Below are 13,555 nucleotides of genomic sequence, written 5' to 3'. Positions count from 1 at the left end.
GGAGGACGGTCCCTACTAGTAGTGCCCGTAGGGAGAAGCAAGCACTACATCCTCCGGAGGGTCGAGGTCGTGGGAGAGTGGGGGCCACGAGTCTTGCTACTACCAGTGCTACTGTTGATGCTGCGGGGGGATCGACGTCACAGACGGGTCCATCCCAGATTATGGACCCCCCACAGTATCAGCATCAGTTTGAGGAGCTGGCTTATCAGGATCAGCACTATCAGGAGCAGGCTGGATTTCAGCCGGTCAGGAGGGGTATGGGTATCAGCATCAGTTTCAGGAGGGGTATCAGCCTGAGCATCAGTTTGTCGACCCTCCTCAGCAGCAGCATCCTGAGCAGCCTCCTCAGCAGCATCATCCTGAGCAGGATCCTGAGCAGCAGCATGCAGAGCCAGTTATGGAGGACGAGGATGGGGGCTTTCCAGGGGGGCCTTACGAGATGTCACTTTTACCAGACTTCGGTAGACACGTGGCATGCAAGCTTTGGAACGATAAAAGAGTAAGTATAATTTCTTTTATTTAATTTAATGATATTTTACTATTATGTGAAGTTTATTTTACTATTATGTGAAGTTTATTTTACGTATAATATATATAATTTATTCTACGTATAATATTCTACGTATAATATATATAGTTTATTATTTCATGTTTATTTTACAGAGAATATTTATAGTTTACTATTTCATGTTTATTTAACATATTTAATTGTATTTTTGTTGTATTTCAGATGCAAGCGGATCGTAAGATGAAAGGCATCTCTCATGGGAGGAAACTGAAGCTTTCTTCCCTGTCCCTTCCAATGCCGGCAGATGCTAACCCTTGGTTCTGGGAACCGGTTGATAGATCGGGTCTAAGGCCCCTCCTTCTGACTGGGTACGAGAACATCTCCCACGGTTTAGTGTGTGCCATGGCTGAGAGATGACATCAGGAGACCAACAGCTTCCATCGGCATGTTGGGGAGATGACCATCACACTGGATGATGTCCATTGTCTCCTAGGCATCCCTGTCGCTGGACGGCTCATTCATGAGGAGGATTTAGATCATGACACATCTATAGATATGCTGGTGACCCACCTGCTGTCTCCGGTGGAGGATGCGGTTGGGTATGTGGCTGATTTTGGTGCATCTGTCTCATACACGACCCTGAAAGACCAGTATGACTACCTGTTGAATAGGTGCAACCATTTGCTGGGGGAGGATTTATCACAGGAGGAGGAGCAGGAGCTGAGTCGTATTAGGCCCGCCTGTGTGAAGGCGTTTTTGTTGCTCTTGCTTGGCTACACCCTTTTTGCCGGCAAGAACAGCAAAACCGTTAGTCTGCTGTGGATGCTTGCCATTCGGGATTTGGCTAACATAGGCACGTGGTCATGGGGCGCGATGGGACTTGCATTCTTGTATGAGCAGCTGAATCTGACCTCAGACGCAAATGTTCACTCAGTTGGTGGTTACATGAGCTTGCTTGTGGTAATATATTTTTTTTCCTCTTTTTTTAAGTTAAACATAAATTTTATAATGTATAGGTGCTTGTTATGACATGTATATATTTTGTCTCTTTGTGTTTGCAGGGATGGGTTATAGCTCACTTCAGACATGTGGTCCCGAGGTCCAAATATTTAGATTACGACTGGGAGAACCCGTATGTGGTTAGATGGAAACCTCAAAGGGGGTTTGCTCATGCTGACCACTTCAGAGGCTTGTTGGACTCGATGGAGCATTGTCATGTCACCTGGAGGCCGTACGAGCACCGACGAGACGTGACGCCTTTTCATGACGTGTGCTGGTACTCCGGATGGATCATGGCAGGCAGTTAGAGGATGGTGCGTCACTTGCCGGAGCGGGTGCTGAGGCAGTACGGACATGTTCAGAGGGTTCCCCGACCTCCTACTGATGTTATGCCCCTTGCCGCAGCAGATGTGGCTGCTGCCTTCTTGGCGTTTGCTCTGCATGTCGTTCCCCACCAGCGGAGGGGTGGCCAGGTCCCAGACGACGAGCTTTGGAGGCATACAGAGAGGTATTTGAGGTGGTTCTACCGTGTGTCCCATCCTCTCATCGTCAACCCTGCTCCAGAGCCTGATATTGTCGTGCCGATACCTGTCTACCAGGATATCCTTGTTGACCAGGAGTGGGCCAGACATCCTCCCGATCCATTGCAGGTCATCGGCAGCATGAGAGAGAGAGAGAGAGTGGAGCATGCGATGGGGATTCCAGAGGTGGTTTCTAATCCACTCTTCTTTGGCATTTTGGAGGGCCTCCGTACCGACTATAGCGTGTTTGAGCAGCATCCGGTTCCGAGGAGGAGGTCTAGGAGTCCACAGGAGGACCAGTAGTGCCTTATTTTAGGATTAAATTTTATGACTTTTTGGATATATTTGTAGTATTTTATCGACTTTTTGTATGATATTTACATTTGCGCGGTTGCGCCTCTTTATGACATTTGCGTTAATTTTCGTTAAAATTGCATTTCTAAATTATTATTTAATGAATGCATGTTCTCTAAATTAAGAGTTTTGGTTGAATCAATGAATGCATGTTCTGTAAACAGGGAATGAAGGAACACAACAGTAGCTAGTGCCACTGTCATGCTGTTCTGGTTCTGCTCTGCTGCCAGCATTGCACCAGCAACAGCGTGAATTAAGTCACGCTAGTGTTAATACTAGCGTGAGTTAAGTTGCGTGAATAGGCTTTGTGGTTGCGTGAGTTAAGTTGCGTGACTAGCATCAGCGTGTGTTAAGTCACGCAACATATCCTAGGCATGGGCTTGCTCGGCTTGCACTAGCGTGACTAAAGACACGTAGCGTAACTTAAGTCACGTGAAACTTTGTACTAGCGCAACTTAAGTCACGCTACGTAACTTAAGTTACGTACCTTATGTACTTGCACATGTTAACATGCGTAGGGGCGTTAAGGTAATTTACTTTGTGAATGAGCATTACTGTTTGGGTAAAGAGCAGGACTCAACCTCTGTAGCACCGACACTACAAATTGAAGAGTGTCTCAAGTCGGTATCCAACAATGACACATATTGCACTAAATCATTTTCACGTTCTTAAATTATCATCAGTGTTGTGTCCAGCGTCTGTGCAAGTGCTTTGTAGCCTATAACACCATAGAATGAAATATCAAATATGTTTCAAAATTAAAACGACAAAATGCAAGGAGGAAAACAAGACGAAATGCTTCCTGTTAGTCATAGGTTGATCTTCTACAAAAACTTTCACTTAAGCCAAAATGTGCTTAAGAAACCTTTAACCAAGTCAAGTCAGAGTATATGATTATGATCATTAACAAAGTTTTGTCACACAAATCTCTGCTTCAAACATTCCTCCCAATACCAGAAAAGTAGAAGGGAGTTGCCATCTGTAGTTTCAGGAATGTGATTTAGTGGCCGCTGTATTAGGGTCTTCAATTTACGATTTGGTAATAAGCTATAAGCAAGATGATAAAATAGAATATTTTATTGTAATTAGTCATAATTAGTTTCCTATAATTATGTTGTATCATAAAAATCATAATTAGATAGTTGACCAAATGTTACACATTGATGTATATATATTCTATTCAGATCAATGAGAAAAAGCGAAGCATTCTATAATCTTACATGGTATCAACCCTAATCGATCCCTCTCTCTAAAAAAAATAAAAACAAAAAGTAGAAAGCGACAAACACAGAAGCGTACGTGTATCATCTTCTTCCTTGCAACAACCTTTGCCGCAAACAGCAAGCAGGACCTCCGTCCTCCACGTACGCCGCCGCCGAACACGAAAACAACATCTGTTCTGTTCCCCCAGCCGCCGAACACGAGAACAGCCTCTGTTCGCGCCGTCGCCGTCGCAATCAACACCACGATTCCAATCTCTGCCTGATCTGTCCACCCTTTGTTCTTCACCTTGCTCGCGATTCAAATCTCTGTTTGCGATTGCATCTGCTGTACCGACACTTCCGACGAACACCACCATCACCGCGCCGTACCATCTCTCTTCTCTGTCGCGCTGTGTTCTTACTGTGTCTGTTCGTGACTGTTTGTGTTCAAATACTTCCCTGTGCCGTGTGTTGTTTTTCCAGCTCGTGATTCTTTCTCCAACTACCAATCATGTCTGATTCTGAAAACAGCAACTGTAACGCCCACTTTTTTAATTATTTGATTTATTCTTTGTTACTTGATTTATTTGGTTTATTTATTGAGCCTAGAAATATATTTATATATATTTATATGAATTATGTGATGAGATGTGAATATTGATATGACTTATATGTTTATATGAACTATGTGATGTGATGTGTATATTTATATGATTTTATATGATTTATATGATGTGGTGTGATTTTATGTGATTATATATGTGATGTGAATTTAGAATATATTTATATGATTTATGTTGAATGAACTAATTCCGCTGCGAAGTTTTGAATTACTTATGTTCAATGATTTTGAAGAATAAATTGTTATTTATTCAGTTTATGAATTTTTAAGAAGTGTAACATTCCGTTTAAAAAGTTGTTGAACTCTGATTTTAAATAAGAAATTTTTACGTTGGGAAAACGGGGTGTTACAGCAACGACAACCGCACACCTACCGCTGCCACCGGTGGTTCCAGCCAGAACAAGTCCACCGTGCTTAGCGGTTCAAAAACGGAGTTCCACCCTGCCCTTGTCGTCTCCAATATTAGGAACCATATTCCTATTATTCTTGAGATGGAAAAAGATCAATATGGAACCTGGGCGGAGCTTTTCCGCATTCATGCTCGCTCACATCGAGTCTTGCATCACATTGTTCCATCTATGGGAAAAACACCACCAGCCTCTACGGATGACGAGTATGAGCAATGGACCACTCTTGATGCCACCGTTCTTCAGTGGATTTATTCCACTATTTCCACTGATTTGTTGACTACTATTCTAGAACCCAACTCCACTGCAATGGAAGCATGGAATCGTTTGTCAGATATTTTTTAGGATAACCAAAATGCTCGTGTTGTCACTCTTGAACAAGATTCTCCAACACCCGCATGGAGGATTTTCCCAATGTCCCTGCCTACTGTCAGCACCTTAAGATGCTTTCCGACCAGTTGAGAAACGTCGGCTCTCCTCTCAACAATCACCGTCTGGTTCTTCAACTGATATCGGGTCTTCCAGAAGCTTATCGCAGTGTTGCCACCTTGATTCGCCAGAGTAATCCTCTTCCTGCATTCTATCAGGCTCGCTCCATGCTCACTTTGGAAAAAGCCGGTATGGCTAAGATGGCAAACACAGGCTCTCATGTTTCCATGCACACCACTCAGCTGAAACCCACTGAAGACACCTCTCAGCGTGGCAACCGCCGTCCCGGAGGACGTTCTCGCTCCCGTGGCAACCAAGGCCGCGGAGGGGGACGTGGTAATCGCAGTGCACCTCAGTCAGGAGCTCCTAGCTCCCCGTCACCTTGGTCCGCTCCTCCTTGGCAGCAGCAACAACAGTACCCAGCCTGGCAACAATGGGGTTGGACTCCACCACCATGGGTTATGCCTCCGTGTCCTTATCCCACATCTCAGTGGACACGCCCTACCGGTCCTCCTAAGCAGCCAGGCATTCTAGGACAGCGTCCTTAGGTGTATGCAGCCTCCACCTCATCTCAGATACCGACAGACATCGAGACAGCAATGCACACCATGTCACTCCACACTCCTGACAATCAGTGGTACATGGATACTGGCGCAACATCTCACACGATCGCATCACAAGGTAATCTCTCGTCTTATTTTCCAGTAATTCAAATCAGAAAGTTATTATAGGCAGTGACCATGGAATTCCAATTCAAGGCACCAAACACACACAAATAACCACATCTCACCAACCCCTTCACCTTAACCATGTCCTGCATGCCCCAAAAATTATTAAAAATTTAATTTCTGTAAGACGACTCACCACTGACAATAATGTTTCTGTTTCCTTTAACCCTTTTGGTTTTACTGTCTCTGATTTTCAGACGGGGATCACCCTTCTCAGATGTGACAGTCGTGGAGATATTTATCCAGTTACCACCCCTCCCAGTTTTGCCGGTCTCACATCCAGTCTTTGGCATAGTCGTCTTGGTCATCCTGGCGTGTTTGTTTTGAATTCCCTTCGCAAAAATAAGTTCATATGTTGTGAACCTTTCAATTCTTCTGTTGTTTGTGGCTCTTGTGTTTTAGGCAAACATGTTAAATTGCCATTTTTTGATTCTCAAACTACGACTTTGATGCCTTTTGATATTTTACATAGTGATTTATGGACGTCTCCAATTTTAAGTTCTGCTGGTCATAAATATTATGTCTTATTCTTAGATGATTTTACAAATTTTTTGTGGACTTTCCCTATTAGCAGAAAATCTCTTGTGTTTGAAACGTTTAAGTCACTTACTCAACTCATTCAAACTCAATTTTTGCAAAAAGTCAAAACATTTCAATGAGACAATGGCGGTGAATATAATAATGAGATTTTTCAAAAATATTGCATTGATCATGGCCTTGTTTTTCGATTCTCTTGTCCCCACACATCCTCACAAAATGGGAAAGCGGGATGTAAAATAAGAACTATTAATAATATGATCCGCACTATGCTATCTCATTCTTCTATTCCACTGTCATTTTGGCATCATGCTCTTCACATGGCAACTTATCTGTTAAACATTCTTCCATGCAAAACACTTCAAAATCAGTCACCAACACAACTCTTATATCACCGTGATCCCACTTACACACATCTACGAGCTTTTGGTTGTCTATGTTATCCCTTATTCCCGTCACCCACCATTCATAAGTTACAAACCCCGCTCTACTCCGTGTGTCTTCTTGGGTTATCCCTTGAATCATAGAGGTTACAAGTGTTATGATTTGTCAAACAGAAAATTAATAATTTCGAGGCATGTTATCTTTGATGAAAATCAATTTCCCTTCACCAAGATGCATTCCCCCTCGCAAAACTCTTATCACTTCCTAGATAATGACATGCACCCTTACCTTATACATCAGTGGCAAAATCAAATATTACCACCTGTCACACACAACCAACCAACACCAACAACCTCAATTGATGAACCAATCTCATAAATAAACCAACAGAACCCATATATTGCCTCTCCGATCAGCTCATTAACTACACCTTCCTCTCATCCACAATCCCCAATTCAACTGCATCCACCTCCACCTACATGAACCATCACTACCCGTAGCATGAAAGGCATTGTAAAACCACGCAAGATTTTTAACTTATCACTCTCTCACTCCGACCACACCATCTCTCCTATACCTAAAAACCCCAAACTAGCCTTATCCGATCCGAATTGGAAATCCGCAATGCAATCTGAATTTGATGCTCTTATTAGAAATAAGACGTGTGATTTAGTTCCTCGTCCTTGTGATGCTAATCTTATTCGATGCATGTGGATTTTTAGACATAAGAAAAATTCTGATGGCTCATTTGAGCGATATAAGGCTCGTCTTGTAGGTGATGGCAGATCACAGGTTGCAGGTGTGGATTGTGATGAGACTTTCAGCCCGGTGGTTAAACCTGCTACCATCAGAACAGTGCTCACCATTGCTCTCTCCAAATCCTGGCCCATTCATCAACAGGATGTCCAAAATGCATTTTGACATGGTGATCTTAATGAAACTGTTTACATGCATCAACCATTGGGTTTCCATGATTTTCATCATCCAGATTATGTGTTTCGTTTGAAGAAGTCACTTTATGGTCTCAAGCAAGCACCCAGAGCATGGTACCAACGCTTTGCTGACTATGTATCCACCATTGGTTTCCAACATAGCACATCAGATCACTCTCTCTTCATATATCGACAACAGTCTGACATGGCCTACATTCTTTTTTATATGGACGACATCATACTTATCACCTCTACTCATGCCCTTCGCAAATCAATTATGTCACTTTTAGCATCTGAATTTGCGATGAAGGACCTGGGCCCCCTGAGTTATTTTTTGGGCATTGCTGTATCTCGTCATTCTGGTGGTCTTTTTCTTAGTCAAAGCACCTATGCTTCTGAGATCATCGAGCGTGCTGGCATGGCATCCTGCAAACCGTCTGCCACACCCGTCGATACGAAGCAGAAGCTCAGCACCTCCTCTGGAACGCCTTATGAGGATCCTTCTTTATATCGGAGTCTTGCAGGAGCCTTACAGTACCTCACGTTCACTAGACCCGACATCTCCTATGCAGTTCAACAAATATGTCTTCATATGCATGCACCCAACACAGAACACATGATTGCTCTTAAGCGCATTCTCCGTTATGTACAGGGTACCATACACCTTGGTCTACATTTATCACCATCACCTATTACTAAGCTGATCTCCTACACTGACGCTGATTGGGGTGGATGTCCTGACACTAGACGCTCCACATCTGGGTACTGTGTTTTTCTTGGTGACAATCTTATCTCTTGGTCTTCCAAAAGACAGCCTACTCTCTCTCGTTCTAGTGCTGAAGCTGAATATAGAGGTGTTGCGAATGTTGTCTCTGAATCCTGTGGGATCCGCAACCTTCTTCTGGAGCTCCATTTTCCCATTCCTCATGCCACTTTGGTATATTGTGACAATGTTACTGCCATCTACCTATCTGGTAATCTTGTGCAGCATCAGCGTACCAAACATATTGAGATGGACATTCATTTTGTTCGGGAAAAAGTAGCTCGTGGTCAGGCACGCGTACTTCATGTTCCCTCCAGACATCAGATTGCGGACATTTTCACCAAAGGGCTCCCTCGTATTCTTTTTGATGACTTTCGGACCAGTCTAAGCGTCCGTGAACCTCCTGCTTCGAATGCGGGGGTGTGATAGAATAGAATATTTTGTTGTAATTAGTCATAATTAGTTTCCTATAATTATGTTGTATCATAATAATCATAATTAGATAGTTGACCAAATGTTACACATTGATGTATATATATTCTATTCAGATCAATGAGAAAAAGCGAAGCATTCTATAATCTTACACAAGATAGGTAAAAACTGAATTAAATCAGTGCATCGGTGATGTATGTGATTCAATGCTATGCAAATTATACATGTTTCCTGTACTTTCCAAGTAATCAGATAACATACAAGTTAGCAACCCATAAAATTACAACACGATATCATATAAATATATATATTACACACATATATATGATTAAATTGACATGTACCTACACTAAAAAAAAAAAAAAAAGACTTTGATCATATCTACATTAAAGTTCATACATTAAAGTTCCTAAATTACCCTTAATTTCTTTGTGCTTTCTTATGTGTAACTCTAAGTAATGGGATTGTTTAGACTTTAGAGGGTGATTGTTGCTTTGTCTGTAAAAATCAAGAGCACATTAGCCAATCTTGTTTATTTGTGTGATTAAGAGTTAAAACAGTTACTTATATTTTTTAAAGGATACAAACATTTAAAAAGAAATATATAAGCAAATAATAATATAATAATCAAGAATATAAGTACTAGTTTCTTAAAAAAAAAAGAATATAAGTACTAGTGTTAAGCAAGTTGGAATTTAAAAAATAAAATAAATGTACCGGAAAACTAGCATCAACGTTTTCGGTTAATTGTTTCTACAATGAAAATGTTTTGTATTGAAACATAGCTAGCATGAACCGGAAGGTTATTATTTTATATCCGGTATAAATATTCAGAAAGCTACATTCAAGTATTCCGAATTATTTTCGGAACAGTTCATATAAGTTTTCTGAAATATTTTTGGAAACGTTTTAGAGAAAGAAAAGAACGAAAACATGTACCTAGTGGATGTGGGGGTGAACTCATACTGAATTATGAGATGTTGAAAATGAGGGTGAAAATTTTATATTTAAAAGGGGTAAAATTGGAATTTTAAAAATTTGTAGGGGTGAAAGTACATATGTTGGGGTATAGGGTAAAATTTCCCTAATTGTGTTGTTTCTCTAATAACACAATGCTCTTGTTATGATTTTTTTTTTTTTTTCATTGCTCTTGCGTACAATCCTTCGAATTTTCTTATATTTTTTTTTACATTGCAGTGCTTTTTCTCTTTTTTTAATGATATGCACTCATGTACATTCTTGAATTAACGTTTTTATAAGTTTTGTTATATATTATAGGCCAAATATCTCCCTGGGTCATTTAAGTTTCATGTTTGTTTCAGATAGATCCTTTAAGTTTCTAAGGTTTCAGATGGGTCCTTTCTATCAACCTCTGTTAAGCCAAAGTTGATTTGATAGAAAAAACCTATCTGAAACAAACTCGAAACTTAAAGGACCTATCTGAAACCTTAGAAACTTAAAGGACCTATCCAAAACAAACTCGAAACTTAAAGGACCTATCTGAAACCTTTGAAACTTAAAGGACCTATCTGAAACAAACGTGAAACTTAAAGGACCCACGAAGGTATTTGGCCTATATTATATTTCATTTGTTATAATTTATTTGTTTTTTATCCAAATAATTCACACACGAAGGCACACAAATTTAACAATAATTATTTTTTTCCCAATTACATTGAATTATATTTATTTATATATAATCTAACATTTGTTAATAATTATTGTAAATATTTTTTTAAAGTTTAATTTGATAAATATTTTTATTATGTTAGAAGGATAATCAAGGTAAAAAATATTGTTATCAATAGATAATTTGATTTGTGGATTTAAAGCATAAGACTCTTATAATATTATAATAAGGATAAAAAATAATTTAGTTTTAAAATATCTCCCCTCCCCATTTGAACCAAACATATATTCAATTAAAATCTCTCCCCTCCGCTTCCTTTCCCTCCTTTGAACCAAACATATTAAAATTAAAATCTTTCTCTTCCCCTCCCATCCCTCCCCTCCCTTCCCCTCCCCTCCATTTGAACCAACAGACCCTAAAAATTTAAAAGTATAATTTAGTGATTTATTGACTATCATGAGTTGTATATAGTTAGTTATCTTCAAATATAAAATAGTTATGTTTATGAAATGAATATTTTAAAATAAATAAATAAAGTAAAGGTTAAAAATTGAGTAAATAGGCAATTTCCTCCCTGAAATTGTAAGTTTCGTCAATTACCTCCCTGAAATTAACAAAACTTCAATTACCCCCCTGAAATTGCATAACGTTAATCAATTTACCCCCTCCGTCAAATTTTTCTGTTAACTGTTTACGATTATGATCAAATACCCCTCTGAAATTTTGCACTTATGTGCAAAATGCCCCCTGAACTTGAAAATTTATATTATTTTTTTATCATTGACTCAAAAAATATTAAAGGCAAACAATTAACAATTATTGATCATATAAATCTTTATGGAATGTATGTTTATGCAGCTATTGGTCATATAAATCTTTATGGAAGGTATGTTACTCTCATGTGTTTTAAATATATACATATATAGAAGACTTTTTTTACACAAGTTGGTAATTATGTTAGAGTATGCAGTCATAAAGTACACAAGTCTTTGATAATTGTGTGTCCATAAAGAAAATTCATAGGTTAATATCTACATAAGGAAGAAGAAACAAGGCTTAGGTTTGTGAATTTGCAACTTAATTAATGATATAATTTCTATAATGCACGAAATGTCATATCTATTAGTTGCAACATGTTAAATAGATCGTGTCACAGATCTTCTGCATGAAGCCGGTAGATCACATTGTCCTACAAAGTTATGTGATAGATATCAATTTTTGCTGCTATGACATTCTTGTCTTGGTTTATTTCAACCGCTTGATATCTTTTTAATGTTTAATTTTTAGTTTTACCTTCTTTGTAAAAAAAATTATCTTGATCCGTGTTGATAAATATGAAATATGAATGAAAAGGCTGCACATGACAAAACCATTATTTCTTTGGCATATATTCATTCATGTTCTTGTGAATAGAATTTTGATGACAATAGGTACAATATATTACTTGAAGAACTGAATGTATGATTTTTGGTAAGGAAAAAAATATAAATTTTTAAGTTTAGGGGGCATTTTGCACATAAGTGCAAAATTTCAGGGGGTATTTGATCATAACCGTAAACAGTTAACAGAAAAATTGACGGAAGGGGTAAATTGATTAACGTTATGCAATTTCAGGGGATAATTGAAGTTTTGTTAATTTCAGGGGGTAATTGACGAAACTTACAATTTCAGGGGGGAAATTGTCTATTTACTCGTTAAAAATTTGACCAACAAAAAAAAAGGTTAAAAAGAAAAAGAGAGATTAGAGGGGCTAAGGATGTGTTTGGTAACATAAAAAAGCTAGCTTATAGCTTGTTGGAGTAGCTTATAAGCTTGTTTTGATAGAATGAGATGTGTTTGGTAAAAAGCTTTTCTCACTAGCTTATAGCGTTTTTTGAGAAACTAATCCAAATAGCTTTTTAGCTTATAGCTGGTAGCTTTTCACATTTTATTCCATTTTTAACCTTTAATTTTATTTTTTATTAAAAGAACTACCCACGTAACTTCCCACGTAGTGCTTAATATTTTTTACTGTTTGCCACTTTGCCTTTCTTTGGTTTCTATTTGGTTTTTTTTTTTTTTTTTGTTCCTGTTGGTTTCAATATTGTTCTAGATTTTTTCTATTAAATTCATATCTAAATATTTGTTTATTCCATAAAAAAATATAGATATACATCATTATTTTTTTCTTTGAACATATTTACCAATATAAATCAAAAGAAATAATTTTCCGTAAAAATATTTTGTAATAAATTAAAATTATTAAGATAAATTCTTAGTTAAAATATTTATGGGTAAAAAAAAGTTAAAAGTTTTTATAAATTAAATTTATAATATATTAAACATATATGTACTTTTAAGTCATTTTATATTTATTAATAACTTCAAAAGCTAATTTTACCAAACACTTTAATTTAAATCAGCAAGCTTTCAGCTATCAGCCATCAGCTATCAGTTAGCTTATAGCTTAATTTTACCAAACACACCCTAAAGCTTTTTTTCTTCCGGACCAATACTTCCACACCCTCATTTTACACTCACACCAAAAACATAACAAACACATTTTCTCTCGTCTCTCTCCCGTTAGCCCATTCCACCTCTTCCTTTCATTTTTCTCGCTACGTTTCTTCTGATTCTCATCAAATATTCTACTACATTCATTGTGAATTCATGATTTAGTGAGAAGGGGAAATAACCACTCATGAAGAATTTACTATTTGGTGTTCCTTAAGGTAAAACTTTATGATTCATTGAATTTAGAGATGATATTTAGCTTTGATGAGTAGTGGAAACTAGTGTAGATTGTATAATCTTAAATTTTCATGAGTTCCTTTAAACCTAAGTATAAAAAATTGGGGGTTTTGTCATGATTTGATATGATTTTTTATGTTCAGATTCAGTGGAAATCGCTCCGGTGGTCGTTTCAGAAGGCATTGCTTGAAACAGAGTTGAATCATCATTGTTGTGAGTAGCTAATTTACTTGTTGCAAGTTTTTCTAAAGTTACAAATTTATTTTATGGGAAAATAAATAAATTTTTGAGAAGATAATTTCATTTTCTTTCAAAAATAAGATTTCATTATTTTATACATTTTCAATAACAAGAACGTGATTTTGTTGATTATGGAA

At 38.0% G+C, this 13,555-nt stretch overlaps 1 protein-coding gene and 1 pseudogene across 1 annotated transcript; both read left to right on the top strand.

Annotated features, from left to right (window-relative positions):
* Positions 1–725: 725 nt before the first annotated feature.
* LOC146905152 (uncharacterized) lies at positions 726–2,459 on the top strand. The gene has a single exon (XM_085725795.1). It carries the CDS (start codon positions 1,819–1,821, stop codon positions 2,329–2,331), a length of 513 nt encoding a protein of 170 aa, XP_085581921.1. The 5' UTR covers positions 726–1,818; the 3' UTR covers positions 2,332–2,459.
* A 2,206-nt stretch (positions 2,460–4,665) lies between these two features.
* On the top strand, positions 4,666–7,612 carry LOC146905151 (uncharacterized; annotated as a pseudogene).
* Positions 7,613–13,555: the final 5,943 nt, after the last annotated feature.

This window comes from Medicago sativa, chromosome 7 (assembly GCF_051527215.1).
Source record: "Medicago sativa cultivar Bolivia chromosome 7, Bolivia_mono, whole genome shotgun sequence".
Taxonomy (NCBI): domain Eukaryota; kingdom Viridiplantae; phylum Streptophyta; class Magnoliopsida; order Fabales; family Fabaceae; genus Medicago; species Medicago sativa.
This window is presented reverse-complemented; position numbering and strand designations above follow the sequence as displayed.